The 16,173-nt window shown below is 33.9% G+C and overlaps 1 protein-coding gene across 2 annotated transcripts in view; it reads left to right on the top strand.

Moving 5' to 3' along the window:
- SLK (STE20 like kinase) overlaps positions 1–16,173 on the top strand; it is a 58,742-nt gene that overhangs the window by 24,166 nt on the left and 18,403 nt on the right. Inside the window, exons 4-13 of one of the 2 annotated variants that reach the window (XM_039243972.1) lie at positions 127–276; positions 4,656–4,728; positions 4,889–5,083; positions 5,848–5,929; positions 7,136–7,264; positions 7,604–8,977; positions 10,936–11,066; positions 11,268–11,391; positions 13,514–13,693; positions 16,016–16,108. In XM_039243972.1, the coding sequence (XP_039099903.1) occupies positions 127–276; positions 4,656–4,728; positions 4,889–5,083; positions 5,848–5,929; positions 7,136–7,264; positions 7,604–8,977; positions 10,936–11,066; positions 11,268–11,391; positions 13,514–13,693; positions 16,016–16,108 (2,531 nt within the window). The remainder of the gene's footprint in view (positions 1–126; positions 277–4,655; positions 4,729–4,888; positions 5,084–5,847; positions 5,930–7,135; positions 7,265–7,603; positions 8,978–10,935; positions 11,067–11,267; positions 11,392–13,513; positions 13,694–16,015; positions 16,109–16,173) is intronic. The other variant, XM_039243974.1, reaches the window with a different exon arrangement.

Here is a 16,173-nt window from a genome sequence, read left to right as displayed (position 1 = left end):
GCAGATATTTAGTTCTAAAATAAATTCATTGTAAAAAGAAAGTTGATAGTGATGGTAAAGGTATAGATCTTGCTGATGTGTTTTCACTAAGATAATAATGCAGATTTGTTTACTCTTTCCTTACAGAACTTGAGAGACCATTAACTGAGTCCCAAATACAAGTAGTTTGTAAACAGACACTAGAGGCTTTAAACTACTTACACGATAATAAAATCATCCACAGAGATCTAAAGGCTGGCAACATTCTTTTTACCTTAGATGGAGATATTAAGTTGGGTAAGTTTCTTACCTTAGATAAAACATTTGAATTTGTGTTGACACTTTGCACAATATGTATGTGACTTAATACTGTTTAGTTTTGACTTAAATATGTAAAACATGGAGAATTACTCCATGTTAATTTTTTAAATATTTAAATATAACTAAATAGTGGATAAATAATTATTCATTAACTCCTAGAGTATAGACAACTAATGTAAAGATACTTTAAAGAGAAAGAAAGGATGGATTTCATTTTCAAAAAGACAAGCTTTAACAAGACTGGTTGGGCGCCTGGGTAGCTCAGTCGCTTAAGCATCCAGCTCTTGGTTTTGGCTCAGGTCTTGACCTTACAGTTCATGGTGTCTAGCCTTGTGTTGGTCTCCAGGCTGACAGTGTGGAGACCAACTGTCCCTCTTCTCTGCCTCTCCCCCGTTCACTCTTGCTTTTTCTCTCTCTCAAAAATAAACTTAAAAAAAATATAAAGACTGGTTAATTATTTTTTACCCTAAATTTTTGTATGTAGACTTGTAATACGTTTAGAATATGAGCAGATATGTAAAACTGCTAACTTAGTTTTATCTTCATTTCCAAAACTCCGGTCTAGTGAGGTTTTTTCCCCATGTTTAGTTTTATACTCCATTTTATAAATATGTAACCTTGGCTAAGCTAACAAAGTAGGGCTGAAATGGATGCCTAATATAAGTATTGAGACTAGAATTTTTAATTATGTTTTTTACATTGAGGAAATAAATGATAACTTCATAAGAAATAGATGTAGATTTTAGATGGAAAACTGATTAATTTCATATATATACACATATAGATGGAAGATACAGCCCTCTTTAAGTGCACCCAAGATACAAATTAAAAAAAATTTTTTTAATGTTTATTATTTTGAGAATAAGAGAGACAGAGCACAGCGGGGGTGGGGCAGTGAGTGAGGTAGACATAGAACACAAAGCAGGGTCCAGGCTCTGAGCTGTCAGTACAGAGTCCAACACAGGGCTCAAACTCACAAACCGTGAGATCATGACCTGAGCTGAAGTCGGGTGCTTAACCAATTGAGCCACACAGATACCCCGTAGATAAGAATTTTTTTAAAAAATATCTTGTGCTTAAGAGGCGCCTAAGTGGCTCAGTTGGTTGAGCATCTGACTCTGGATCTTGGCTCAGGTCATGATCTCATGGTTTGTGAGTTAAAGCCCCGTGTCTGGCTCCACTGACAGCGCAGAGCCTGCTGGGGATTCTCTCTCTCCCTCCTTCCCTCCTTCTCTCTCTGCCCTTCTGCTCATGCTTGCTTACTGTCTTTCAAAATCAATAAAAAACTTAAAAAGAAAAGTAAAAGTCTAGTGATGAAGTCTAAATTTGTTTAATTTGGAAGGACATGGAAAGGACAGAATATTTAAAAGCTATCTTGGTACCAGTGATCATAGTCATTTCACTTCACTTTTTTTATGACTCTAAATGGGTATAATTTGATAAACTAAATTTTAATCTTTTTATTGTGAAATAAGGATAGAAAACCACAAGAAATTGGATAGCTTAGTGATTTTGTAGCATTGTAGATGATAGCTTTGTAACCACCACCTCGGTCAAGAAGTAAAACTTTGTCAGGGACCCCAGCAGCTCTTCCATGTGTCCTATCTGAATCTCTCTCCCTCTTTTTACCACAGGTAACCTTTATCCTGACTTTTATAGTAATTACTTCCTTGCCTTTCTCTATGACTCTATCACCCAGTGTTCATCTCTCGACATTAGAGTTTAGACTTACTCATATTTGAAATCTGATTTTCTTTTTAAGTCTCTTAACTTATAGGTTCCCCCGTGCCGGCCATCTTTCTCTTTTCCTTACATTTTACTTATGGTATGCATTCCCATCAGTGCCAAAATTGGTTCTTTGAGGGCAAAAATAATCTTAGATATTACAGTGCTAGTAACTCTCCAAAGGCCCACAGTACACAAACAGTATATCTGGGGTGCTAAAATTTCATGGGGAACAGGAGGATTATGAAAAAAATGTCTAAAAAGGCTCCTTAGGAGCATGATGATGAGAAAAAGGTTGACAAACACTGATCTCTGAGACCAGGGTGTTGGTCCTGTAAAGTTTCCCTCAACCTGCATTTTGCTAATTGCATACTCACCATCATTTGTAGTAACTTCCTGTCTGTATTTCCTTCAGATTTGCAGATAAATTCAGAGGCCTCATCAATCTCAAGTTTGATTCTTTGGCAAGATTATATATAAGTGATTTTGTGCCCTTTCCTTGGGCAGCACATATATGTTTTTTGCTTTATTTTATTTATTTATTTAAAATCTATTTATTTAATTTTAACAATTCATGATGCATAATGCCTAGATCTGTTCTTTCATTTTTATTTATCCTCATAAAATTAGGAATAATTAAATGAGATGACACTTCCCTTCAACTATTTAGTTACTCAGGAGTACAGTACATACGGACATGACAGGAAAAATGCTTGATTCCTTCTTTTTATTTATGTAGCTTGGAAGACCATGAATTGTTTCTCTCTCACCCTCAATTGGTGACCAGTATTTTTAAAAATATTATTATTCATGAATTTAATTTTATAGATTTCAAATCTTTAAGTTTTTTTTAATGTTTATCTTGAGAGAGCATGCATGCGTTCATGTGAATTGGGGAGGAGTGGACAGAGAGAGAGAGAAAGAATTCCAAGCAGGGTCCACACTTAGTGCAGAGCCCGACTTCGGGCTTGATCTTGCCATCATGAGATTATGACCTGAGTTGATAGCAAGAGTCGGGCACCCCCAAATCAATAATTTTTATCCTTACTGAAGTTCACATTGTACCATCTTTGGTCAACGGGAGCCTCTTCAAGTTGGTGTATTGATCCTTTTGACAGGACTTCAGTAGCCTTTGAATAAGTATAGCAATCTTGCTGTTGTTGTCAATAAGTATAGCAATCTAACCTGTTAAGTTGAGATACCTCTTCAAGGTGGTATGTTAATCCTTTTGACATGACTTTAGTAGCCTTTGATAGCTTCGTTATCAATACTGTATAGCATTCTAACCTATTAGGTTGAGATATTTTAGGCTTGTCTTATATGTTTCCTGCCTCCAACCTGTAATTAGCTGTTTCTTTTAGTAGGATATGGTATTTCAAGATTACATCTGGGGGCACCTGAGTGGCTCAGTCAATTCAGGGCATGATCTCACAGCTCCTGAGTTGGAGCTCCACATTGGGCTCTGTGCTGATAGCTCAGAGCCTGGAGCTTGCTTCCAACTCTGTCTACATCTCTCTCTCCCCCTCCTCTGCTCATGCTCTGTCTCTGTCTCTCAAAAATAAACATTAAAAGAAAAAAAAGACTACATATGAATGTTAGAGGTGCTTAACAGCTTATGGATTGGTCATCATTCTGGACCTTTTTAGACGATAGAGCTAGGCTATCATATGAGTTCCTTACATATTTTCTAATCAGATTTAGAATAAAGATGTGTTGTGTTTTATTTTTTTTAACCTAACCACTTCTGTATTACTTGTATATCTCCTTTTATCCTGAAAGTCCTGGTTTTTAAGGACATTGATGATAGATTTAGAACATCCCGTTACTCATTTTAGTCCTCTTTTCATATATTTAATGCTTATCACTAGTCCTTAATGTTAGTATTGTCTGTGGTCATTTTGTCTGAAGCTCATTCTCTGGTAGATAACTTTGGAACAGATCACCCAAGTACTTATATAATGACATTTCCACCCATATTTATACTTTCAAGGTCGGTTTTGCTGGATAGAAAATCCTTGGCTTACATTTCGTTCCTGAGTATCTGAAATATCTTACTCTGGTTTTTTCTAAGTATTGTTGTTGGAAAGTCTGATGATAATCTGATTTTCTTTCTCTTTCAAGTTATGTGCTATTTTTGCCTTAGATGCCAATGAATTTTTTTTCTTCACGGACTAAAATTTGACCATACTTTTCTCTAAATATGCTCTTCTAATATTTATGCTTTTCACACTATAGGAAAAATGTTTATGTCTGTTAATTGTAGCATGTAGTACTAGTTGGCATTTGTTTGGAAGTGAATAGACTGGTCTGTTTTAAATTTACTATTATTATTATTATTTTTTTTTTTTTTACCAATTTTGAAGTATTCATGATCTGAAGATGTATAAAGGTGGTGGTAGTTAGTATATTGATGATGGGATATTTTATTTGGCAGTTATTTTGGAGGGGTGTTGTGGTAGAAAGGGTTGTCAAAATTAGGGTGGTAGAAAAGTTACTACTCTTTCTGTTTTGTTTAACCTTTAATCAGAGTAGCCTTGTTAAAGACTTGAAATTCTTTTCCCTATGTTAAATACAGTGAACTTTGCTAAAAAAACTATCATTAATACTTTTGTATGATTGCTTATTTCAAGCGGATTTTGGAGTATCAGCTAAAAACACAAGGACAATTCAAAGAAGAGATTCCTTTATTGGCACACCATATTGGTATGTATTCAACTTTATGGATGTACTGCTGTATTAGTTATGTCAGAAGCTGTTGTCACTCATTAATTTTGTTCACATAATTTGCTGTCTATCTTTTTTGTGGCTTGCAATCACTGTTTTTAAGCTCAGCATCTTAACTTTAAATTCTCTGTCTTTACAGGATGGCTCCTGAAGTAGTCATGTGTGAAACATCTAAGGACAGACCCTATGACTACAAAGCTGATGTTTGGTCCCTGGGTATCACTTTAATAGAAATGGCTGAGATAGAACCACCTCATCATGAATTAAATCCAATGAGAGTGCTGCTAAAAATAGCAAAATCTGAGCCCCCTACATTAGCTCAGCCATCAAAATGGTAAAATATTCTAAATAAAACCTTATATGAAGCAAAACTTGATGTTTTATTCTTCCAGCTTTTCAAGGGTAAATTTAGTTACATGGTACAAAGACTATATGAGTAGAAAACTGATTCTTGGTACTTTTTTTTTTTAAGAGTTAAGGACCAAAGGGGTGCCTGGGTGGCTCAGTTGGTTGAGCATCCAGTTTTTGATTTTGGCTCAGGTCATGAGCCAGCATTAGGCTTCTGCTGAGCATGGAGCCTGCTTGGAATTCTCTCTCCCTCTCCGTCTGCCCTTACCCCACTCATGCACATGCCTTCTCTCTCTCAAAATAAATAATAATCATTAAAATTAAGAACCATACTAACTCTTCCTGTAAATTTGAAATAACAGTGATTTGAGTTCTACATGAAACAACTGTATGTAGTATAGTATTTACTATGAGAAAGTGAGCCATATATGTGATTGATTTATATTTATGGAATTTAATATAATAGAGGAGTTTTGTGATTTTTGGCATACTTGTGAATATATGACTATATCCCAGTGGCTAAAACTAGGAATCTACTTACATATATTTAATTTTGTATTTACAGATGATATCTTAATATTCATCTTAATATTGTTTTGAAGTCTTGGTATTCTCATGAACTACTTTTCTTATGTTGAATTAATGCCATTACATACATAATAAAATGCAAGCATAACTTATCAGAGTTTTGTTTGATTTTAATAACAACAAGGTAAAATAGAATGTCATTGTTAAAATTTCATTTTGAAGGTCTTCAAATTTTAAGGACTTTCTAAAGAAATGCTTGGAAAAGAATGTGGATTCCAGGTGGAATACATCTCAGCTACTGCAGGTAAGATCAGAGTAATAAAACAGCAAACTGTGTAAATGTTTTACTGTCTTACTGAGAAGAATACAATTTCAGATTCACTCAGTGTAGTCTCTTTTTACTTGAGTTTCTTTGTGGAAACTCAGAATACATTTTAGTAGTAAACATTTATTTTATAAACATATATGCTGCTATTACTGAAAGGCATTTAACTTATAAGTCATTCTTTTTGTGTTTCTTGATTCAATTTAATTGTTCTTTTTATTTCGTTAGTTATTTCCACTTTGTTAGTTACTTGCAGTTTTTCTCTCCAGTTAGTAGAAAGCAAGCTCCTTGGGTGCAGAGTCATGAGCTAATTAATTTTTTTATATCTCTTACAGTGAGGATAAATGTTCGGTAAATATTGCTGACTCTTTAAAAAAAAGTGTTAAAGTGATTGGATACTTTTGTTTTATAGCAAGACCTATTTGAAATAGAAATTTGTTGAATAATATTATAGATGGACAAACGGAATCACAAATCTTGAAGCAGTTATTGTTAGGTTGAGTTACTATATAATTCCTGCATTACAGTGTATTAAGTTGATCTGTCTGTCTCAGGGGAAAAAAAGCAGAAGAAATTGCCTTGTTCTGTGCAACAGGTACATCCCTAGAACACACTTTCTCTTATTATTTTATTACCCTCACTTTAGAAGGGCTTAGTCTGTGACAGACATTGTTAAGTGCTGCTGAGTATACAAAGGTGAATAAAATTTCTTCTTACTCTTAAGAATGTTAGAACCATGTCAAAAAAGCAGTTATTTGCAAGACTAAACAACTCTAAAGCTTTTTGTAAATGTTTTGTTAAGGATTTTACAGGATTTAAACATATTGTTACTTTTAAAGAACTAAAAATGTACCAATTTGAAACTTGCTTTAAAATTTAATTTAGATTATGAAATTTCAAACATATAGAAAGTTACATGTACCTGTTACCCAGATAGGTGGTACCGTTTTTGACCTATTTCCTTCAGAGTCTTTAAAAAAGATATATGGTTGCAGGCAGTTCCTATTCCTGCTCAATCCCATTCTCCTTCTTCCCTGCCCAGATGTAACATTATCTGAAGTTGTTTATATTTTTCTTACTCATATGTTTATATTTTTACCACTTAATGTATATTTTATGTGTTTGAAATTTTATAAGCCAGCATTTCAGCTGTTATTAAATGTGCTCTTCTTAATAATCAAACAGCATCCCTTTGTTACGGTTGATTCCAACAAGCCAATTCGAGAGTTGATTGCAGAGGCAAAGGCTGAAGTAACAGAAGAAGTTGAAGATGGCAAAGAGGAAGATGATGATGAGGAAACAGAAAATTCTTTGGTCAGTATTTAGAAAGGAAATGTCATTTAGGTAATATTTAGAGTTGGGTTTTGAGGTGTGATTGCACCTGTATCTAAGGGTTAATTGATAGGTAGCAGTACAAAATTGTTAATTTTAGGGCAAAGATTAACAAGTTTGCTTCTTGCTACCCATTTTTGTCATATTTATTATGTGAAGGTTTGTCAGTTCTTTATTTTTATTACTTCATCAAATTTTAATTAAGATATTAAATCACATGTATGTATGATTTAAATACTATTTATATACAAAATATATATTGTTTTGGTCACTGTCTTGAAGTTATGTTTTAAAACTAAAAATATATAAAATTTTTTTCAGCCAATACCTGCAAGTAAGCGTGCGTCTTCTGATCTTAGTATTGCCAGCTCTGAAGAAGATAAACTTTCACAAAATGCCTGTATTTTGGAATCTGTCTCTGAAAAAACAGAATGTAATACTTCTGAAGATAAATTTAACAGCAAAGTTCTTAATGAAAAACTTGCCACAGATGAATCTGAAAAAGGTGCAGCGGATATTAATGAACATATTAATGATGCTCACTTAGAAGCTATGGCTGAACTTGATAATAGGACAATAGTAATCAAGGAAAATGGGAGAGAGGAGAAGAGACCCAAGCTTGAAAATCTCCCTGACACAGAAGACCAAGAAACAGTGGATATTACTTCAGTCAGTGAAGGAAAAGAGAATAATATAATGATAATTTTAGAAACAGGTATAGAACAGAATCTGAAACCTGAGGAAGAAAGAGATCAAGAAAAGCAACAGATATTTGAAAATAAGATTATAAAATCTGAAGAAATTAAAGATACTGCTATTCAAACAATAGAATTAGTTTCTCAAGAGACTGGAGAAAAAGAGGCAGACTTTCAGACAGTTGAAAATGAAGTTGCACTTACAAAGGAAGACACCCAAGAGAAATTGGGAAAGGATGACAATACTCCAGAAGATGTGATCAGCGATACAAGTGATGTTATAGAAACAAATGAGGCAGGAGACGTTGCCCAGAAGGCCATTGAAAACAATCTTGAGGATGCTCAGAGTAATGATAGGAATGAAGTGGTTGAAGTAGACCAAAAATTAGTAAGTAAGCCCACAGAGGGTCCTGAGGCTGGTAGTTCTGAGGAAGTTCCTGTTAAAGATGTAGTGGAAACTAAGGAGATAGGTCAGAAGTCTGTGGAAGATAAAGATGAAGAACAATTAATCAGTTTAGAGAACATAGTAAAAACCAATGAGGAATCTGGGACAAATGAGGATGAGGAAATTACTGAGTCCAGTAGCACTGAAGAAATAGAGGTCAGACATGCAGTAATTTATACTGAACAAGAAGCTTTGGGAAATGAAACCCTAGATGCTCATGAAGCCACTGCTCAAATAGATAGAGAGCAAAAACCAATTCCATGTGAAGTGCCAGTTAAAAGAGAACCTCATGTGACTTCCTCTTCACAGCCTAGTGAACCTCAGCCTGTTCTAATACCCAGTATTAATATCAATTCTGAAGATGCAGAAAATAAAGGGGAAATAGGTGCTTTATCAAAAACTGAAACAATGTTGCTTCCAGAATCTGAAAATCAAAAGGAAAATGATACTGATTCAGGCACTGGTTCCACTGCTGATAATAGCAGCATTGACTTAAATTTATCCATCTCTAGCTTCCTGAGCAAAACCAAAGATAGTGGATCAATATCTTTGCAAGTAAGTATATGTGGGTCCTTCTTTGTCACTTTGCAGATTTACAGTTTATGTGATATATGTTTTGAAAATAAAACAGCCCTAAATCAGTGTAGTACCAATCCTATAAAATTCTTAAGGGCTATGAAGCAATCAACTAAAAAGAACCAAGGAGAGATATTTTTGATGTAATCTTTAAATTTTTTGGTAATAGTCTACCTATTTTTACCAACTTGATGTAAGCAGTATAAGTTACTTAGTGTGGTTGGATTTTTTTATTGCACATATTTAAATATATTTTAGCAAGAACCCATAATCTATGAAAGAATTGAGAAATTGAAAGAATGATCTTTTTTTAAGTACTTTTGGGGAATAAACACCCCTTGATTATCAGTAGCCCATATAGGTTTGCCCTCTTAATCATAGTCATCGCAACTGCCATGAGAACCATTGTGGGAAAACAAACAAATTAAAAACTAAAGTGCAAAACACTTGGAGCTTTTAGAGCTATTCTCAAATCCTAGTGTATTAAAGAGTTACCAGGGGTGTGTATGATTAGGGATGTTACCTATATTTAGGGTAATCATTTAGCAATATATGCAAATATTGAATCATTATGTCATACGCTTGAAACTAACATACTATTATATGTCAAGTATACCTCAACATGAATAAATTATTTTTAAAAAGTTTCAGGGGGAGCTTAGTAGAAGTCGAGGGTGGAGCCCAAGAATCAGTATTTGTAACATAAGAACCCATGGATTTATGATACTGCTGAGTCATGTACTACTTAGAGACTCTGGGTTGGCAGCAGAAAAGAGTGGAACAACTTAGAAAACTGACCTTAGGAACAGGACTCCAGGACATGACTGATGAGTCTGTCTGTCTGCAGCAAATTATTACACATATTGCCTAGATTGTCTTCAGCTTTGAGTTTATTTTGTTTCACTACTGGAATTCCATTATTCTGAAGTTTATTCAGTGACTTAAAAGTTAGCCTTTTGAAAAAATCCGAATACTTTTTTGAGAATTAAGGTGATATTAATTGTGGATACTTTACTAGGAACTGAAGAAATGGAAAGTTTGGGTTTTCAGTGTGGTAGATAATATTTTTGGAGCATGCCCACTTTAGATTTTAGGGGAAGCCTGGATAGGGTACCATAGTTCAGAGGTTAGGAAGAGAAGTGTGAGGATACTAGCAGCCTGGAGAGTAGAATAATAAGAGATTGCAGAAAGGTGATTAGAAAGTGCCAGAGACAAACTAAAATTCTAATGCATTTTGAATTTAGTATTATCACATTCTACTTTTGCTCCCTCTGCTTTTAAACCCCTTTCCCCAAATCAAAACCAAGTAATTATCTGCTATCAGTATTTACATGTTTGCCAAACTGTGTTTTTTAGAGTATCATACTTATTTCTATTTGGATTTGAAAAGCATTTGGATGAGGAATGGAGTTTGGTCTTGATAAAAAATTGTAGGCAACAGCTATCAGGTAGTAGACATTTTATCTTTCTAGTAACTCCAGAATCACACATTAATCTCTGTTCCTGAGATGGAGGAGGGCTGTTGATAATATTGTTGCTGATGAAATGGATTTTGATTCCCAGTCCTGTCAGTGTTCAAAAATTACCTGGGGAGACTTTTCAAAATGCAAATTCTCAACCACCCTCAGACCTATTGATTTAGATTCATTAAGGGATGAGCCCTGGGCATTCTTTTTTAAGTGTTTTGTCAGTGGTTCTAAAACTGAAAAGCAGAGGTATCTGAGAAGTTACAAGATCAAAAGAAGAAGAAAATTGATTAACATGTAAAAGTTCTAATTAGTCATTTATATGAATTATTCTTTATGACTTGTGCCTCATTATGATGTGGTATAAAAATTATACATGGACAGTTCTGTGTTCTTTTTTTTTAAGAAGAAAATGTTTTCTGTCTCCAGTATTTTCTATATAAAGCCTAACTAAAATAAACTCTCACTCAGGAAACAAGAAGACAAAAGAAAACATTGAAGAAGACCCGCAAATTTGTTGTTGATGGTGTAGAAGTGAGTGTAACCACGTCAAAGATAGTTACAGATAGTGATTCCAAAACTGAAGAGTTGAGATTTCTTAGGTGAGTAGAGAACATAATTAAAACTGGCTTTGTGACTTGTTTTTGCAAGGTATGAAGAATAGAAGCAAGAGTAAAGTCTTGGCTGATTATTCTTACTACTTTTCCATTTGAAAATAATATTTTTAAAGTTTTTAAAAAGCATTACTTCAAAGGTGTAATTTTTTGCTGTCTTTCCCTGTTATTGATATTAAATTTCATCAGACGTCAGGAACTTCGAGAGTTAAGATTCCTTCAAAAAGAAGAGCAAAGAGCCCAACAGCAGCTCAATAGCAAACTGCAACAACAACGAGAACAAATTTTCCGGCGCTTTGAGCAAGAAATGATGGTAAAGTTTTAGATTTTGTATCATTTTATTAATACTGAAATTTGGTGCTTTAAAAAAACCCCACTAGCATGTTTTAGAATTTGTTCTTTGATTATTAGGTTTTCTCTAGCTTTGTCAGTATTTCTGACCTTTATCTCTTTGATGGTTTAGATGGTCCTTTTTTCCCCCTTTTGCCTGAAAGTGATCTTCTATTTTAGTCTTCCTGTCACTGACTTAACAGTGTGATAGGTGTCTTCCATTTTCCTTTGGTTAAACTTTGCCATGAGGGGCGCCTGGGTGGCTCAGTTGGTTAAACGTCCAACTTCGGCTCAGGTTTGATCTCATGGTTCATGGGTTCGAGCCCCGTGTCGGGCTCTGTGCTGACTGTCAGGTCAGAGCCTGGTGTCTGTTTCAGATTCTGTGTCTCCCTCTCTCTCTGACCCTCCCCTGCTCGCTCTCTCTCTCTCTCTCTCTCTCTCTCAGAAATAAAACATTTAAAAACAAATTTGCCATGAAAATCTGGAATCATGAAGCTGGTAGATGGTTTATAAAGTTCTTAGGTGTGCTTATTTCTGGATAATTTTTTAGTGTTACAATTTGACCTCTCAGATTTAGAAACCAAGATTTTTTTTCCAAATGTTTATTTTTGAGAGAGTGCACGTGAGCAGGGGTGGGACAAAGAGAGAGGGAGACAGAGGATCCGAAGCAGGCTCCACACTGACAGCAGAGAACCCGATATGGGGCTGGAACTTGTGAACCAGGAGATCATGACTTAAGCCGAAGTAGGAAGCTTAATTGGCTGAGCCACCCAGGCACCTCTAGAATCCAAGATTATTTAAAAAAAATTTTTTTTAAATGTTTATTTCTGAGACCGAGACAGAGCACGAGTCAGGAAGGGGCAGAGAGAGAGGGAGACACAGGATCTGAAGTAGGCCCCAGGCTCCCAGCTGTCAGCACAGAGTCTGACGTGGGGCTTGAACTCAAGGACTGTGAGATCTTGACCTGAGCTGAAGTCGGATGCTTAACTGACTGAGCCACCCAGGTACCCCTAGAATCCACGATTTTAAGGCAGTCTAGAATAGTTGTCTTCAAACCTGGCTGAGTATTAGAAATACTTGGGGTTTTTTCAAAACACACTTCTCTGTCTCCTACAGTAAAGCTTCCACATCCCTATTCACAGCTGCTAGAGAAATTTATGCTGACTAGCCAATTTATGCTGTCACTGAGTCTTTTAATTTTTACCTTGAGTTAGAAAAGGAGTCAGTAATGTAAAACAAAATTTCGGTAATTTATTTAAACATCTAGCTTAATGTAAGTTAGAAAAATGATTATTTCAAGTGTTACAGTATTCATGTTTTGAATATAGTTCTTTTGCTGCTCTTGTAATTATCAGTGGTAAGGATTGTTTTTTGTGAAGTATGATATTGTTGATTATATTTGTTAGATTGTAACTGATAATTCTTAGGAAAATAATGAATTTTTGTTTTCATTGAGTATTTTTATAGTATTTAACATTCTATTTTAAAGAACCTTATAAAAACTGCATCTCTTTCCCCCCAATATATTTTCCAAAATGTTTTGCTTTTTATTTTTTTAAATACTTTTACAAATATTTAACTCTTACCTATATCCAAAGTTATATTATACTCCGGTATTTTGTAAGCAGGAATCTTTTGTTGAAAGAACAGATTTATAATTTCAAAAGGTTTGTTTCAATAAAATAGGATGTTTAAGAATTGTAACGAGGAAGAGTAAATCTGAATATGACAAGCAATGGTACAGTATCAAAATAGACTTTGGATAAGACTTGATTTATCGAAAGTTTATTGGGTAAATACTGAAGTTTTTCTTTAGTACTTCATAGTAACTGGATATTCTTCTGGATGGTTTAAAAATTTTGAACATTCTACTACTTGTATAATAGAAAAAAGTATTTTCTGTGTTAGAAGAAAATGAAATGCTCATCTTTTTGAAAAATTCCTTAATGTGTTTATAGCATTCCACTTATACTGCAAAAGTTGTAGGTCAGTCATATCTCTACATTTAAATGCTGGTTATGTACTCTTTAATAAATGTCTTTATTATAATAAGTTAATGTGAGTGATAGACAAGTTAAATGATCCTGAGCCACATTGTTTTACAGAGCAAAAAGCGTCAATATGATCAAGAAATTGAGAATCTAGAAAAACAGCAGAAACAGACTATCGAACGTCTAGAACAAGAACACACAAATCGCTTGCGAGATGAAGCCAAACGCATTAAAGGAGAACAAGAGAAAGAGTTGTCCAAATTTCAGAATATGTTGAAAAACCGAAAGAAGGAGGTAAGTGTAACTACTACTTTTAATTACTAAAACTTTTTAAATGTACACTTTAGACTAAAGAATTAGGAATAATACTTGAGAGTTAAATAGCACTAATTTCTTTTTTTGAGGTCTTCCCAACAGTCGTGTAGAGTAGTAGTAAGGCCAGGTGTTAATCTCATTTTACTGCCAAGAAGACTGTAATAGAAGAGCTTTTTAATGGTCCGTTAAAGTTCACAAACTACTATTAAATGTCCAGCTAAGCCTTGAACCAAGTCTTCAAATTAAATCTAATCCATTTTTATTCCAATCTATCATTTTCCTTTATTAGCAACAGTTAAAGTCACTATAGAAATTTCTTCAAGAAAGCTCATCATGTTGTGTCTGCAGGTGGCAACAATAATTCATCTATTTGTAATATTTAATTCATGCTTAAAATTTTTTTTCTTGGTTAGTTGGATTGTCTTCTTGAGCATTGTACCAAAACAAAAGCTGAGTTTGGTATAATATCTCTAAGTTCAACAAATTGAGAGATACTTTGAAGAATCACATGTGAAAAATATTCTGTGTGAAGTCATTTGATTACAATGCATTTTTAAATTTTTCCTGAAACTGTTCCATTTTGTTATAGAATCTACTATGAAAGATTGTCATTGGTTCAGAAAGAGGATTTATATATTGTATTAGTGCCTTTGTCTCCCCCAAAATAAAAGAGTTTTACATATTAGCAGAGGTGATTTTATGATTTATTCTGTACTTTTAGTGTAGGGGGAGACTTTATCTTTTCGTGATATAAAAGACCCCAGGGATAATCATTATGGTTAGTTCTATTAGGATTAGAATAAAAATCTCAACCAAACTAGTAAATGCATTTTCACTTTTGTGGTACATCTAAAACACCCAAGTTCATTGACTTGAGCATTTAAGTTGCGTATAACACTGAACATCATATTGCTGAACTTAAGGATATACTTTAAAAAGCATAGAATTGAACGTTAATTAATACAGTATATTCTATAATTTCTTTAGGTAAATAGTGAAATGGTATATAATTTTATTTGAGGTGGCTGCCATTTCTAAAAGTTAGTTTTTTTTACAGTTTAATATTTTACATAGGGTTGCTCTATATACCATGATATATGAATTTACTGAGGCTCCACATCAGTTTTCTTAAAACTAGGAGAAGTTTTTATTGAGACGTTATTTTCTAATATCAGGTTAAAATTTTAAAAAACTGACAGAAAAATAATGTAATCCTAAATATGTAAAAGTTTGTAGTTATTTTTACTGTTTTTAGCTGGAGGGTTTTAGCTAGTAAACATGTTTGAGATCACAATATGCATATTTTAAATAACTGTATTATGTATTTTTTTCCTTATTGCTAAATTTCTTGCATTTGGGGAATCTCTTCCTTTTAATGGTGATTTGGTTTCATGAGGGATTACTGATGGGGAATTTTAAATACACTCTCTTCAAACAAAATCAGTCTCTTTCTCAGACCATCAATAGCATGTGGTGATTTGGAATCTGATTGCTTTTGGTGTTTCTACTTGTAAACACATGATTGTTTTTCATAGTTGGATTACGGAGCTATTATTAGGTGGAATACGTATCTAGGATTTTGAAATAATTAAAAGAGGAGCTCCAAATTATACTTCATTTTATAATATACTTTATTTGGTATAATAAATTATAGCATACTAAACTATTATTTTGTGAGTGCTTTTTAATATTGATTTTAAAGTTGACAAGTTTGGCTTACATTGTCAGCAAAGGAGAATGTTATTCTGATGCAACACAAAATCATCAAATATGTTGATTTTTATCACACCATGTATAAAATGGTGTGTTTGATGAAAAAAGAAAACATAATACCCATTTATTTTTCCTTTTGTTTTCTTTTAGTCTCATTAAATGAATTTAATTTAGACTTCTTTGGTTTTATCAAGCCAGTTACAAAATTTTGTACTTTTATAAATGGCATTGACTTTCCTTATTTTCAGCATTTCAAATAGTGTCAGTAGATGTGTTTATAATTTTATGATCCTTCAAGGTCATTAGAGTTTGTCACCTTTAATGATTGTCTTTGGTTCTTTAAGAGAGAATATATGGGGATAATTAGGCATCTCATTAACCTTTATATGGTGTGATGTCCCTTTCCGCACTGAGATTCAGCATGTTCTATCCTTTCATTCTTTTTCAACAAACTAACACCTATACTATTGCATGTTGAAAGGAACTTTTTAACAGCTTTAATCTTTGATTTGTAGCTTGTCTGCTACATAAATGCTTGCTGTGGAGAAAGTATTATTTCCCCACCTCCTGCATGCTTATACACTGTAGGTTATAAATGAAGTGGAGAAAGCACCCAAAGAGCTGAGAAAAGAGCTCATGAAACGCAGGAAAGAGGAGCTTGCACAAAGCCAGCATGCTCAGGTAACAGCAGCAGCTTAATGCTACTAAAACCAGAAAGCAGCATTATTCTCGCAGCTCAGTAGAAC

This window comes from Hyaena hyaena, unplaced genomic scaffold (assembly GCF_003009895.1).
Source record: "Hyaena hyaena isolate Hyena2069 unplaced genomic scaffold, ASM300989v1 scaffold_233, whole genome shotgun sequence".
Lineage (NCBI taxonomy): Eukaryota > Metazoa > Chordata > Mammalia > Carnivora > Hyaenidae > Hyaena > Hyaena hyaena.
Note: the sequence above shows the minus strand (reverse complement) of the source record. Positions and strands in the feature narration are given on the sequence as shown.